This window comes from Peromyscus leucopus, chromosome 4 (assembly GCF_004664715.2).
Source record: "Peromyscus leucopus breed LL Stock chromosome 4, UCI_PerLeu_2.1, whole genome shotgun sequence".
Lineage (NCBI taxonomy): Eukaryota > Metazoa > Chordata > Mammalia > Rodentia > Cricetidae > Peromyscus > Peromyscus leucopus.
Window position 1 is genome coordinate 14190888 of NC_051066.1, and position 15517 is coordinate 14206404.

The following is a 15517-nucleotide window of genomic DNA, read 5'->3' on the forward strand; positions in this document are numbered from 1 at the left end:
TTGGATCGTTTAAGGAGTTTCTTTTGCTGTCACTGACTACGAAGTGATGGGTTTTGTAGGATGAACAGAAAGCAGAAGACGAGCTCGCTAAGAAGAGGGCAGCCTTCCTTCTGAAACAGCAGCGCAAGGCCGAAGAGGCCCGTGCACGCAAGCAGCAGCTGGAGGCTGAAGTGGAACTCAAGCGAGATGAAGCCCGGTAACCTCTTCCTCAGCAGCCTCCAGCTGTGTCTAGTGGGAGAGCAGAGCTATCCGTCTGGATGGTAGACAGGGCCAGGCTGACCCACCCCAATTGGGGTGGCATCTCACCGCCACTTCACTCCTTCCTCACCCCTGCTGTTAGCACTTAGCATCTGCTGGCCACGACAGTACTCATCTGTGCAGCTGTCACGTGAGCCCCTCTCCTTGGGTGATCCTTTGTGTCCACAGCACCCTGTGAGTCCTGTTCATCACTCCCCATGGGGGTGATGAGGCTACCAGTCTGTAGCCCAGGAAATGAGTTGTCTGTGGTCCCAGCACTCTCCAGTTTCCCAGGTGACTCAGTCCCACCCTGCCCCTTCACCAGTGCCTTTTGCCCCTAACTCCCACAGCTCTAGAAATCTGCAGAGAGCGCCGCAGAAGCACCCTGGGGAGGGCTGCAGGAGCTGGGGCTGGTAGACTTGTCCCTCGGAAGAGTGCCTCTGATCCTGTCTTTTGTGGATCCATTTTGCTCTCAGGCGTAAGGCTGAAGAGGATCGGCTACGGAAGGAGGAGGAGAAGGCTCGGCGAGAGCTTATTAAACAGGAATACTTACGGAGGAAGCAGCAGCAGGCCTTGGAGGAGCAAGGACTTGGCAAGCCTAAATCGAAGCCTAAAAAGCCTCGGCCAAAGTCAGTGCACCGAGAAGAGTCCTGCAGTGACTCTGGAACCAAGTGTTCCTCCACCCGTAAGCAGCCTCATCCAGCCCCCATGCTCGTGCTCAGCTTCTTTAGCTCACTGTAATTTCTCAGGACCTGTGTGAGGTGGGCAGGGTAACGGGGGATTATCCCTTCCATCAGGCTTGAGAAATTGAGACCAAATGTGATGCTTTGAGATGGCAAGGGGCGTCCAGGGTTTGGGCCAGAGAGTTGGCTGGGTTTGGCACAGGGAAGCTCTTTGTCACACAGTGAGTTATGGCGTTAGGGATGGGGCTGGGAAAGCTCTTCACAGTTTGCTGATTTCTTGTCCCCGCAGCTGATAACTTGAGCCGCACTCACTCTGGCTCCAGCTTATCCTTGGCGTCTGCAGCAACAACAGAACCTGAGAGTGTTCATTCAGGGGGCACACCTTCTCACCGGTAAGGAAGCTGTGGGCATCTCAGGGCACTTGCCAAGAGGGAGAGACCCTTCCAGATCAAAGCTGAAGGAGTTTAGGAGAAAACTCGCCTACCCCCACCAGAGCTCATCAGCTTGTGTGACATCTTCCCTCAGTCTTGCCCCTTGACCTCCTGTCAGATGTGGGCCCTTCTTGTCACACACATTGTAAGTGTAGGGTGACACCTAGCCCCATTGCCCACATACTTCAGTGTGTATCTCAGCATCATACTTGTCAAACTGCCGTTTTTTTCTGATCCCCAATCTGTCTAGTCATCTATTATCTGTTCCCCCATAACTAACACCCTGACAACTGTTGCCCAGCCTGGATCTGTTGAAATGCTGTTAATTCAGGACTGTCCTCCATCTTTTCTGATCTTGACAGTTTTGCAGCCCCCACAGCCCCCCCCCCCAGTCACTTGCTCTCAGCTGGGACAGCCTGAAGTGTGAATATCTTTCTCAGGCTGTGGGTCAAGCAGGGGCCAGTGTGGGTTATTTGGATCATTTAAAGTGGTGTTTTCCATTTTCCACCAGCTGTTACAACTTCCCCTTTGTGTTACAAAGTCATTTTGCAGGTGCTAGGGGTACCTGTCCAGTGACTTTTCACTGCAGGTTTAGGAACTCCTGCATGTTTCTGACTTTTTGTTGTAGCTGGGGTTCATGTGAGTGTTATCATGTATGGGCATCAAATGAATGTTGTTTGTGAAGAAGCATTTTCCTGCCTCCTCGATGTCTAGTGACTTTTTGTCTCCCGGACTTTGTGGAGGACTCCTGGGAAACTTTGAATGGTGCTCTAGTTTTGTTCTAGAAGTTGCTTACTCAGCTATATTCTACTCTCAGCCCTGTCAGCCTGTCTAGAGAGCATCAGCCTACCTTCTAAGCAGTTTTCTCAGTCTTCAGGCTTGGTATTTACTGTTCATGATACAGTGTTCCTGCATGTGAAGCCCAGTCCTGCCAGGAATCAGACAGAGTATGGGTTTTCAGACTAGCCTCACTGTGGTCCCTCCTTCCCTGGGTCTCGTCACTTGTTTGACAGCTTTAGCCACCTGTACTTGGTCCTCTGTTGCTGGGCCTGCATCACTCACTCCCTGAACTCATGGTGGCACCCTCTGGCAGTGGCTAGTAAAGCTTAGCAAGTCCTCCACCTTCACAGGAAAGCCTGCTGCCGCAGTGGGCATGCTTCTTGCCCTGGTGGATGGGTGGCCATGGCAGTGGGAGAGGAGTGCAGCCTGAGCACCTTGTCTTTTTCTCCTGCAGAGTTGAATCACTGGAAGCCTTACCCATCCTGAGCCGCAACCCCAGTAGGAGCACAGACCGAGACTGGGAGACTGCATCGGCAGCTTCCTCTTTGGCCTCTGTGGCCGAGTACACAGGTAACAGCCACCGTCCTCTGTAGGGTATATTGCCCACAGGGGCACCCGGGTGTAACACTCCTCAAACTACATCTTTATTTTGGTCAGAAGGTCTTTTTTTAATTAAGTACTTACCCAGTGTCAGAGCTGTATCTTACTGCCGGGTTTCACAGCAGGGGCACAGTAGAGGCCCTGACCTATCCTCACATTTGTCCCAACTCCCTGTTACTTTGAGAGCAGAGCTAAAGCGGATCAAACATCCTGTGTACTTGAAACCTTACGTTTTCAGGTTTCTGGGTTTGTAATTTATATAGTAAAGAGAATCAAGTCAGAAAATAGCTACAGTTACTTTAATCTGTTTTTTTTTTTTTTTAATTTATAACTGCAAATTCTTTTGAGTAGATTTGAAGAGGCCCTTATGGTCTGTTTTCAAAATTGCATAATTGTCCATCACCACAGCTTTCTGTATTTTACTTCTGAGAAAAGTGTTGCTCTTTTGTGTGTGTTTGACCTTGTTACTAATTTTGCAATTTTTGATCTGATTTTTTTAGGTCCTAAACTCTTTAAGGAGCCCAGTAGCAAATCAAACAAACCAATTATTCACAATGCCATCTCCCACTGCTGTCTGGCTGGAAAAGTGAATGAACCTCACAAGAATTCAATATTGGAGGTAAGTGTCAAATTTCATGATGGTAGCCGGGCGGTGGTGGCGCACGCCTTTAATCCCAGCACTCGGGAGGCAGAGCCAGGCGGATCGCTGTGAGTTCGAGGCCAGCCTGGGCTACCAAGTGAGTTCCAGGAAAGGCGCAAAACTACACAGAGAAACCCTGTCTCTAAAAGCCAAAAAAAAAAAAAAAAAAAAAAAGGAAAAAAAAATTTCATGATGGTTGTATGTAGAATAAAAGGTGCTTGTAGATTACAAATCTGTTAGCCCTTGGTGTTTGCTTAGAGGTATCTTCTCTTTCTGTTATTTTAAGCTTCTCCTGTTACTCAATAGACATGGAGTCTTTTTCTCCTGATTACCAGGGAGTAGGGCTTGGGCCCCCACAGAAGAAAGCAATTTTGAAAGGTAGAGAAGGATAGAGCTTTGATTCATTAAAAAATCTATTAATGGTTTCATGTGGGACAAACCTAAACATAAGGCTTTCCAGCTGGGAAAGAAGACACTTCTGTTTGTGGCATCCATGATGTGTGGGCCATGAGAGGACCAGGACCCTGATCCAACAGCTCGTATTTCTTTCTGTGGGGGGAATATATGGTATGTTGTTTTGGTGGTGGTGGTGTTTTTATTTTGGTCCTGGCAGTGGAACCCAGAGCATTATGCTTACATAGTAGACAAGTACCCTGCTATCAACCACACTCCTTCCCCAAGAGAAGGTTAGATGGTTTTAAAATGAAGAACAAGTATAAATAGTTTGGTCACTGAGGACAATGCACTTGAGACAGAAAGCAGGCAGTGACGCTGCAGTCTGCTAGTGAGTGTCCATGGTTGGAGGCAGGAGTTACAGTGAAGGGTAGGCTTTGGGGACACTTTGGGCACCTGAGTCACCAAGAACTTAAAAGTTATGTCAGGTGAAATATGGCTTGTCTTTACTGGGTTGGTTGTCAGCTTCCCTGAGGCTGTCTGTGTCTGCTGCTACAGCCAGGTCTGGGTATAGTAGTTCATGCCTATAATCGCAGCACTTACAGGGTGAGGCAGGAGGATTACTGTGAGTTTGAGGCTACCGTGGACTGTAGTATGAGACTTTGTCTCAACAAAAGAACAAGAAAAGATGTTAATAGCCTTACCAGATACAAGGACCCAGAAGGCAGTGAGAAAGTGAGGGTCAAAGTTAGTGTTTGCCATGCTTTGTACAGTTGCGAGCTTTCAGTCTGCGTGGTGAGGAGGGAGGCCCACATCTGCACAGTGAATCCTTACAGAGTGTGGATATTGGTGAACAGTGTGCAGTGGCCCAGGGTGGGCCACTCTCCAGGGGGAGGAATCATGATGATGGAATCCATGATGGTTCTGTGAGTCATGCATGCATGAAGACAGCCACGGACTTGAAAGGTTAGTGTGAATGTCTGATTCCCATCAGATGTGGGGTCACAGGGTATGGGCTTCAGATAGGAAACAAGGGAACTGAAAAAGTGCACAGCAGCAGCAGCAGGGCCTTGGGCAGAGCTTCAGGCTGGGCCTTGTAGTCTTCAGAACAGCTGACCCTCAAGCAGTTGCAAGAAAGACAGGGCATGCAGTTCAGGGCCAGGTGAGAGAGGGACTCTGGGCTCGGGGTCTGGTCAGAAGTCCCAGGGCACTGGGCCTCTGTGGGCCAAGGCAAGACCAAGACTGGCTTTACCCCAAGTCAAATGGATATGAGCAGAGGAAGACAAGAACTGATTTATTTACCTCTCAGAGGGTCAGAGGGAGCAGGTGAGTGAGGAGCAGGGCCCCTGGAGGGAGCTCTAGGGGAGGAGTGTACTCCTGACTACCTTTAGAGGGCAGAGCCTGGAAAGTGTCCTGATTTCATAGGGAGCAAATGAGACCTGAGATAGGAGTGACTTTGGGTCCTGTCTGGAACAGAGGAGGCACAGTTAGTGGAGGGGAAGGTTAGAATTCTCTGAACAGTGTGCTAACCTTGGACAAGTTGCATACCCAGGAGGTCTCTGGATGTGGACACCTGAACTTAACCGGTAAGCTCTAGCATGGCTCCTTAACTTGGCAGGAATGGAATTCTGGTAGGAGAAAGCTATGAAAGCAAATGCTTTCATATTTCAGGGGGGTTTATGAATGTGTTGCTGGCCTTGGGGTATAAGACAAATACATAACACTGCTCTTTCATCAGAAATTATTATGTTTTCGTAATTACAACTAAGCCCGCTTCCTTATTTGCTTGTTTTTAGTAGTAAAATTGGTACCTCCGGAAGAGCTTGTTCCTTCCCTCCTGCCAACCCATCCCCCATCTCTCTTTCATTCCCCCTCTCTCCTCCCCCTCTCCTTTGGTCTTTTATTTATTTTCATATATAATTTTTAAATGTATTCTTTGAGAATTTCATGCATGTGTGCAGTATATTTTGATTATACCCACCTCTTCCCCCCCCCATTCCATCCCAATTCCATCTCTTCTTTCTCTTCCTCTTTGAATAACCCACTGAGTCTAATTAGTGCTTCCCATATGTGCATGGCACAAACATCTGTAACTGATTCCAGGGGATCCACTACTCTCTTTTGGCCTCCTTGGATACCAGACACACATGTGGTCTTCACACATACATACAAGCAAAACACTCATACACATTAAAAAATTTTCTTATTAGAACAATACATGGCAGTAGTTGTGTAGCCTTATATCTGGATCTTCTCTTCTCTGATGGTATTCATGTCTGTCTTGGTGTTACACCATGACAAGAATGTGGCTTTGGAGTATATTTTGAAGTCAGGTATGGGGTACCATCTCTTCCTTTTGCTCAGGATTGCTTTTCTATCTAGGGTCTTTGGTACTTCCATATGAATTTTAAGGTTATTTTTTCTATTTCTGTGAAGGATGTCACTGGGATTTTGCTTGGAGTTGCATTGAATCTGTCGATTGCTTTTGATAGGATGACCACTTTCTCAATAGTAATCCTACTAGTCCATGAACACAGGAAGCCTTTCATCTTCTAGTATTTTTCTGTTTCTTTCTTTGGTGTCTTAAAATTTTCATTTATAGAGGTCTTGTTTTTTGTTTGTTTGTTTTGTTTTGTTTTCTTGAGACAAGATCTCTCTGTATAGCCCTGGCTGTCCTGGAACTTGCTCTATAGACCAGGCTGGCCTCCAACTCAGAGATCCTCCTGCTTCTGCCTCCTGAGTGCTGGAATTAAAGGTGTGTGCTACCAGACCAGGCTTAGAGGTCTTTCACATCCTTGGTTAGTGTTGTTCCAAGGTTGCTTGTTTACAGGCTTTTGGGGGGGGGGTTCTTTTAGGAGGTTGTGGGGAAGATTTGGGAGGGGCAATTTTCAAGGCAGGGTTTCTCTGTGTAGCCCAGGCTGTCCTGGAACGTGCTGTGTGGACCAGGCTGGCCTTGAACTTTTGGGATCTGCCTGCCTCTGAGTTCCTAGTAGTGCCACTCCCTGTGAGCTTATGGGGGCCAATTACATTCAAACTACTACAACAGTCTTTATCATGCTGAGTTACGTTTCTTCTGTTCTTGATTTCTTCAGGATTCTTCCTTCCCCTCCCCTCCCCTCCCCTCCTTCCCTTCCTCAGATTTATTTATTTTAAGTGTATGTATGTGTATCACATGCATTCCTGGTGCCTGTGGAGGTAAAGAGAGGGCATTGGATCCCCTGGAACTAGAATTAGAGATGTTTGTGAACCACTATGTAGGTGCTGGAAACCAAACCCAGGTCCTCTGCTAGAGCAACCAGTACTCTCAACCACTGAACCATTTCCAGATCTCTTTCAGCACTTTTAGCACGCAGGGATGCTAGATTTCATCAAAAGCCTTTTCTATGCCTGTCAATGTGACCGTGTGATTTTTGTCCTTGAGACCACTTACATAATTTAAAACATTTATTGATTTATGTATATTAAATAATTCCTGTGTCTCTGGAATAAAGCCAGCTCGATCATGGTGAATGATCTTTTTGATGTGTTCTTGAATTTAGTTTGCAAGTGATTTGTTGAGAATTTTTTATCTGTTCATCAGGGAACATGTCTATCTTTGTGAGGAGGTCTGTTATGAGTCTGTGGAATTGAGAGAGTTAATATTCAGCATTAGTTCTGGAAGCTGTGTGTGACTTTTGCCGTTTTGTGGCTCTTGTATTTGAGTCCCCTCCTTTCTCTAGTTGAGTGAGAGTGCTGTCACTGCACAGAGATGGTGACAGCAGTTTGCAGTTGCTACACAACTAACATCACACCCAGAGTGCACTAGGGACCGTGCGCTGCCGAACTGCACACTCAGCACTGCTGTGTCTCCTAAAGGGCTGGCGTTTGGTGTCTCGCTCTTGCTCCTTTCTTCGTCCTGTGTATTCATGTTTATTATGACATGATGAAGGAGGTGGTTTTATGGTCCATTTGGTGTCCCTAATGCCTCCTGTGTGTGGATTCTCTTTTCCTAACTCTGGGGAACTTACTGTTTGTAATCTTTGGAAAATGTCTTGTATGTCTTTAGAATGAGATTTTTCTACACCTGTACTTACAGGTTTTGTCCTTTTCAGAGTGTCTGTATGTCTTGGAATTCTCATTGGTCCACTATTTTGTTTTTGTCCTTGTTTGATTGTTTCAATTTCTTCAGGGGGCACATATTCTGTCCTTGATGCTTTTTATTCCTAGCACTTCAGACAGGTTTTTCTGCAGTGTTTCTCTTTGTTGAATTTCTCTATCATATCATCCATGGCCTTATTTTGTTCATTTGGCCTTATTTGTGTCTTTGGAAAGACTTTTAATTATTATTTTGAATTCTCTGGAATTTCATATAACTCTCATTTTAGGACTTGATTAGTTTTTGGTGGGGTTATGTTGTCTTGGTTTTATATATTTATATACACATGTATAGATATGTGTATATAATATATACATAATATATAGAATATACATATTTGCTTTTATAGTATATATGATATGTGCACATATAATATCTTTTTTAAATGTTTATTTTTTATTTTATATATGTGTGTGTTTTGCTTCTGTGTCAGTCTGTGTACCATATGATGCCCAAGTTGGCCAGAAGAGGGTGACAGATCCTCCAGAACTGGAGTTATGGATAGTTGTGAGGCACCATGTGGGTTCTGGGAATTGAACTCCCATCCTCTGGAAAATCAGGAAGTACTTTTAATTACTGAACCATCTTTACACCTCCCATTTTTTATATTTCTTGTTACTGTATTGGGATTGATGAATCTGGTGTTTTATTGCTTAAGTCAGCTGTAGTCTTTCAGCTGAAGTATACAGTGTTCAGTTGGGATGTGGTAGTGTTGGGTGTGCAGTTCAGAAGATGGATCCTCCTGGAAAGAGCTCAGTACCTGGTCTAAACTCTGTTATTCCCTGAATGTGGTGCTAATGCTAGAGCAGCTACCTGCAGCTGCTTATTATCACTGCATATGGATTAGCCAGTTAACCACAGTGGCCCCCTTGACTTCAGTAACTGCTGGAGGATAAACGTCCAAGGACAGAATGGAGTGTACGCAGATCTTAGTTAAGATTGGTAGTGAGAGGGAGGGAGGGAGGGTGGATAAGGGAAGATTAAATATTAGATAGACTTTGAAAAGGAAAAAACCCTCAATGTGGGTAAAATTGGACGACTCCACTTTTACAGATTTTAGAGATTGTTAGAGCTATGGAAGGTGACAGTTAGGAATTGAAAGAGTGGGCCAAGGGGAAAGGTGCTTGTCACTAAATCTTAAAACCTGAGTTTTGAGATCCCCAGGACTCACACAGTGGAAGGAGAGAATTAACTCCTGCAAGTTGTCCTCTGACCTCAACATGTGTGTTCCCCAGCACAAATAAATAAAAATGTAATTTAAAAAAAAGAGGAGGGGATAAGAATGAGAGCAAGAATAAGAATGGTGGGAGTAAGAAGTCCTGTGACGTGGCCATAGAGTACAGAAGGCTTCATAGTAAACCAGGTGGGGAAGCGTGAACAACGATGCTCTAACCCGAGTGGACAGTGCACAGAGTCAAGAGACTCGAATGGGAGGGTGGAATTTATAGAACAGAAAATAAGGAATGAAGAAGAAGGTTATGGAATGAATCACTGCCATGGCTACACACATTGGAAAGGTGGAACTCTCCGCTCTCTCCGGCTCTAGCAGGCTCCACTGGTGCTCTGGTGAAGAGGAATGAATGGGCACTGTGGGCCTCTGCCCGCTTGGTACAGGGGGTTCCGGGAGGGAGGGAGGGAGGGAGGGCGGGAGGGCGGGAGGTAGGTAGGTCTGAGTTCTTGCTTGGTGTTTCTCTCAGTCCCTTCACTTCACCACGGCCTCTTCTGGTCTTGAGGGCCAGTGCATGGCCACTTTGTAAAAGAGAATGTGAACTGTTTCAACTAAATCAATGTACATGCCCCCTCCCCCCACCGGTCCAGTCTGGGATGTGATTAGGGACAGAGTGGCCTGTGATCAGACTTTTCTCCTCATGAAGATTTTCATACAGAGAGGCTGTCTGTACTGGCATCATGGCCCTGAGAACACCCTCCCTTCAGACTTGCAGAAGACCTCCAGGCTCAGTTCTATTACCACCTGTGCCAAGAAGATGCAGGCATGGGGTATACCTCTATGTGCAGGTGGACTTTGGCTTGCCTCCCCTAAGGGCATGCAGCACAATTGGGTGTCATATTTCCTGCATAGGAAGACCCTTTTTGAGTCTTTTTATCTAGGGTTGGTCATATGGTACCCAATCTGCCGTGTCAAACAAACTCTAGAGGGAAGGCAGAGTTAATATGATGATCAGTAGGTTAGGTGCAGGGAGCCTTCCTGTCAGCCAGTGATTTGGATACCCAGGAAGCTGGAGGAAGTTGAAATTCCAGCTTCCTCACAGTACCACACACCAGCTGCTGAGTTAGACTGGTCATGGCCCAGGAACTGCTGTACTATACGTTCTTTATTGCTCGGGAACCTAACATCCACCATTCCTAGAGATGGTACCCTTCTTCTTGACGGGCTCATTCCGGTCACTATTTCACATTGTTAGAGTTGAGGTCAGTATTATGTATACAGACTTAGATTTTCTTTTTCCGCTTAATCTTTTTAAAATTTGTAAATTCATGATGGCTGGAGAGATGGCTCAGCGGTTAAGAGTACTGGCTGCTCTTCTAGAAGCCGGGGTTCGGTTTCTAGCACCCTCATGGCAGCTCACAGCTGTTTATAATCCCAACACTAGGGGATCTAATGCCCTCTTCTGGCTTTCATGGACATTAGCACATATGTGGTACACAGACATACATGCAGACAAAACACTCTGGGTCAGTGAGGTGACTCAGTGAGTGACAGTGTCTGCAGAACAGGCCTGACAGTGCGAGTTTGATCCCCAGAACACATGTGTAGATGAAAGGGGAGGACCAGCGGCAGATCGTTGTCCTTTCACCTCCACACATGTACACTTCCTTACCTCATACACATGGACGACACACTACTACTATGAAATAACTAAACACGAGAAGTCCATTACACTGACAAAATCACATGTATTTATGAAAATTGTCTTTTCTAAAGCCAAGAATCATAAGGCATTGTTTTTATATGTTTATAAATCTTTAAAATTTTTGGCTTTATGGGCAAGAACTGGAACCTCCTTTCAGTCTGGTGTACCCTGTGTGTGTTACATGGTCCCAGAATCTCCCTTGCACCCGCTGGAGACAGCAGGCTGAGATTGCAGTGCTCCCAGTAAGGGATGCCTGGAGAGTTGAGGAGCCCAGCCACTGTGGAACTGCTGGCATAGCAGTTTAACTGGAGGATACACCCTGTCCACTGGTGCGCATGTCTGCTCTCACGCACCTTCAGCAAGCCTGGTAGCAACACCATCATTTGTCCTATTAGCCTCAGGTTCTTTTGCTGTATGAGGATCTGGTTCCATGCCAGTGATGGTGCATGCCTTTAATACCAGCACTTGGAAGGCAGCCGGATTTCTGAGACCAGCCAGGCTGGGCTATAGAGCAATTTACAGGACAGTCGGGGACACACAGAAAACTCCTGTCTCAGGGTTGGAGACGGGAAGGGGGAGATCCAGGTTCCAGACCACAAAATCCACCTTTTGAAAGCCATAACTCAGTGGGTTTTAGTATATTCAGTAGAACAGTGCAGCCACTGATCTGCATCCTGTCTCCTTGGATTTCCCTCTTCTGGACTTTGCATGTAGATAGAGTCCTAGACTACACGGCTTTGGGGACTAGTGAAATGGCTCAGGGGTAAAAGCACTTGCTGTGCAAAACCCAGTGATCTGAGTCTGATTGCAGATACCACGGCCAAAGGAAAGAGAAGACTAAATAAATAAATAGATAGATAGATAGATAGATAGATAGATAGATAAATAAATTAAAAAAAGGAAAGAAAAGACTCTTGAAAGGTGTACTCTGACCTTCACATGTGCAACACGCACACACACACACACACACACACACACACACACAATGTGTAGCCTTTGGGTCTGTCTTTTTTATTTGGCTCCCTGCTTTTGCAGTTTAGAAGTATGGTTATGTGTGCCTAAATATTCATTTTCATGTTTAATTATAGACCTTTGTATAGGTAGGTCTTTCATCATTGGATGGATATGTGGAATATGTCAACATTCAACTATAGATAGCGAGCATCTGAGTTTTGGCATGGATCTGTTTTCTCTTTTCGTGTGTGTGTGTGTGTGTGTGTGTGTGTGTGTGTGTGTGTGTGTGTGTGTGTGTGTACACAATAGGAATCGCTGGGCCACATGAAAACTCTGTGTCCACAGTGTGTGTAGAATAGCTAGAATCCTTTCATGGTGACTACACAGTCTTTTTTATTTTAGCTGTTCCGGAGGGCGTGAAGTGATGCTCACTTGGTTTTGATTTGTGTTTCTCTAAAGTGTAATGCTGTGAAACATATTCTATTGTGATTCTTTAGTTTGTCTCAGCAGCCTTTTCCTTGCTTACTTCGACTAGTGAAATCTCATTGGCACCTGATGCTCCATCAAGTGGCCAACCATAACTTTTTAAAGTAGGGAGGCTCTGCTGGACCCATTTTAGCTTTTCTTAGAAGTGGGTGCTATTAGACCCTTACTGCCTTGGAATAACACCTGCCTATGGGGCAGTTATGGTGACCTGGGGTGTAAGAGTGTCATTCAGTGTTTCCATCTCTTCCCACTCCCCAGGAGCTGGAGAAGTGTGATGCCAACCACTACATCATTCTGTTCCGAGACGCGGGGTGCCAGTTCAGGGCGCTTTACTGCTACCAACCTGACACTGAAGAAATCTACAAACTCACTGGCACAGGGCCGAAGAGCATCACCAAGAAGATGATTGACAAGCTGTATAAATACAGCTCAGACCGGAAGCAGTTTAACCTGATCCCAGCCAAGACCATGTCCGTCAGCGTGGATGCACTCACAATCCATAACCACTTGTGGCAGCCCAAGCGGCCCACAGTGCCAAAGAAAACCCAGACTCGTAAGTGACCATGGCAACCAGAACTGAGAGGATGCACTGGTGGGATCCCTATTTATTATTTTCATCCATTTGGTACGAAGTGTGAGGAGCCACGGACAGTTTTTTACAGAGGTTCCTACAGAACAGAGAAGATCCTCTCACCCCTGCACACCTGGACGCTGGGCATGGAGTATACGGGAGTGAGTGCTGCGCTCTCATGGGCACGGCTGCTGTGGCCCTGCTGACCACTGAGATCCCCAGAAGGAAAAGGTCCTGGGCTGTGGACCCCTCACTTGAAGTTCTTCAGGATAAGTTAAATGTGATCTGCCCTCTGGCCCCTCACCCACCCCTTGCACATTGCCTGACGCCCCACGTTGGACAGCTGTAATCGTGCGTGATTGTAGGGCCGAGGCTCGCTCTCGGGTCAGGGTGTTTGAATGTCTTCATAAAAGGAGTTCGTATGGGAAATCTTTTTCATTTTAGAAATTGTATGATATTTATTGACTGTGTCTACTGCCAACCTTTATATCCAATTCTAAGATTTCTGAAAAAAAAAAAAAAATCCTGTTCCTTGCTGCTCAGAAAAAGTTTACTGAAAATGCCAGTTCACTAAAAGCACTGAAATCAGCAAAGTTTGTCTTCTGCTAAAATGACGTTTACATATTTGGAGTGATTATTTCTGCCACACAGTCGGGAGGGTTGTGGGTACTGCTAGCTGATGCTGGCCTCATTGGGAGCAGGCAGCCTCAGCCGGCTTCAGCCACCACTGGTTAGGTCTGGGGAATGTGCTGATTGGTTCACTTTAATAATAAAGGCAGATTTTGGTCTAGTAGTGTACTTTCCACCCTGCGGCCGCCGGTTCCTTCGTGGTGTTGTGATGTCCTGGCTTGTCTGCCGTTGTTCTTGCTTCTGGAGGAGCAGCATGCTCAGTGGGGTGTGCAGTCTCAGGTGAGGTTGGTAATTCTTCTTTGTTGCCTCTTTAAAAACTTGGTGGTTATTGCAGTTATTTCAGAATGATGTAGCTGCTTCGGGTCCTTTTCTCCTGGTCCCTGTGCTGGCTGACTCCATCCGAGCAGACATTCCTGGGGAGCAGAGGTGCCCAGCGATGGATCAGCTGTGGGAAGACCCTGGAGTCTTAGTTTTGCACATTTCTTTTTGAGAGTGTTACTTGAATCTGTTTGAATTGCAGGAGAGAATTGAGGTAATAGAGGAGACTTGACGAGTGTCACCACTGGCGGGGCCGGGTAGACAGAGGGAAGGAGCATGGGGCAGAAACTGAGGGCGGGAGGTGGTCCTCCTCCTCTTCCCTTGCGACTGTGTCTCCAGTCGGGGTGGCACTGTGTGAGCATTAAAGTCTGTGACCGCCTGTCACCAGCTGTCCCCCGTGTGTCTTCATTTCTCACTGTGCACTTGATGTTACCATATTTATTTTAAGGAAGCACTAAAATGTAATAAAGTAATGAGCTGGCTTTCTGTTACCCGCGTGTGTGGTCGTCACAACTCCTTCCGCTAACACTGTCCCCAGCTCCTGGCTTCCAGGCAGCTGCATATGACTTTTGTGTTGCCTTCGAATTTGATTATTTTCCGCGAAGAGTTGGAAGACCTGGTGTAGAGCCAGGAGGTTGCATTTCTTCTCAACTTCTGATGTGATGAGTCAGCACGTGGCCTGTCCCGAAGGCCATCTCAGCACCCGGGGTCTGGATGAGAGCACAGCACCTGTGTGTCAGGCGGCGGCTTGGCGGCTAAGAAGCACCCCTGCCTCTGTGTGCCACGGCACAGCAGCGGATCTTGGCAGGGTGTGGTGGTGACCTAGGGCCTTCTGGCCGAAGCATACTGTGCTTCCCGAGTCCTCCAGTGTGGGGGTGCCGTGCATTGACCAGCTGCTGAAGGCCGCTCATCCTACGCTGCCTCTCGGGTCTCCAGCGGCATTCAGACAAGATGCTCGGCATTCAGACAAGTTATGGTGGGACTTTGTACAGAAAGCGTCAAGTGACTCAGTACACGATGACTCATGTGGAGCATTCCACAGGATGGTTGGTATTAAAAAAGCTGCTCAGAAATAGATGTGCAAACACATGGGGAGGTGAGGGGCCTGTGCAGGTGTGTATGCGCACACGAGCATGGCAGGCATACATGTGTGTAGACATGGGATGTACCTGTATGTGGACATGGGAGTGTGCACATGGGTGTGTGTAGTTGGCCTGTGTACACACGTGTGTATGCATGCCAAAGATACTATTTCTAGTGTGACCTTTTGACCTGATGGTCTAAGTGTGTTCCTGCAATGCAATCTCGTCAGATTTTTCAGGCCCAGACTTTTTCAGGCAATATTGAAAAATGACATAATATAAAATTTATTTCTAGATTGTTTGAAACTATGATTGTTATTTGGAAGAAGAAAGTATTAAAATAAATGTTTCTGTTGAAAGTTAATCAACTTGGATAAACCTTTACAGATTGATTCAGGTTTTTTAGTAAAATGGTTTTGGTCTTCGTGACCTGAGCCTATCCATGGTTTCATTTTATGGTTCGTTACCTGTGTCCAGTGCCACGTGTGGGAAGCTAGTACTGTCTTTGGTGTTGTGGCTGTGGCCAAGCCACCAGCCCTAGCTGGGAAGCAGCCATGTCCAGCACCCTCTCATTCCTCACAGATTCCTTTGTGATAAGCTTGTACCTGGTAGGCTCAGGGTCTTTCCTGGTGTCTGAGGTGCACTGTGGGGGCATTCTGGTATCATTGGTGTCCTATGCTTTGTGCTGCTGTGATAAATAAAAG

At 46.4% G+C, this 15517-nt stretch overlaps 1 protein-coding gene across 3 annotated transcripts in view; it reads left to right on the forward strand.

The window, feature by feature from the left end:
- Window positions 1-14222, forward strand: part of Camsap1 (calmodulin regulated spectrin associated protein 1) — a 67732-nt gene extending 53510 nt beyond the window's left edge. For all 3 annotated transcript variants that reach the window (XM_028868794.1, XM_028868795.1, XM_037204681.1), the window contains 6 exons: window positions 60-196; window positions 714-922; window positions 1210-1312; window positions 2586-2701; window positions 3232-3350; window positions 12471-14222. In XM_028868794.1, the coding sequence (XP_028724627.1) occupies window positions 60-196; window positions 714-922; window positions 1210-1312; window positions 2586-2701; window positions 3232-3350; window positions 12471-12773 (987 nt within the window). In that variant the 3' untranslated portion in view covers window positions 12774-14222. The remainder of the gene's footprint in view (window positions 1-59; window positions 197-713; window positions 923-1209; window positions 1313-2585; window positions 2702-3231; window positions 3351-12470) is intronic.
- The last annotated feature ends 1295 nt before the right edge of the window (window positions 14223-15517 follow it).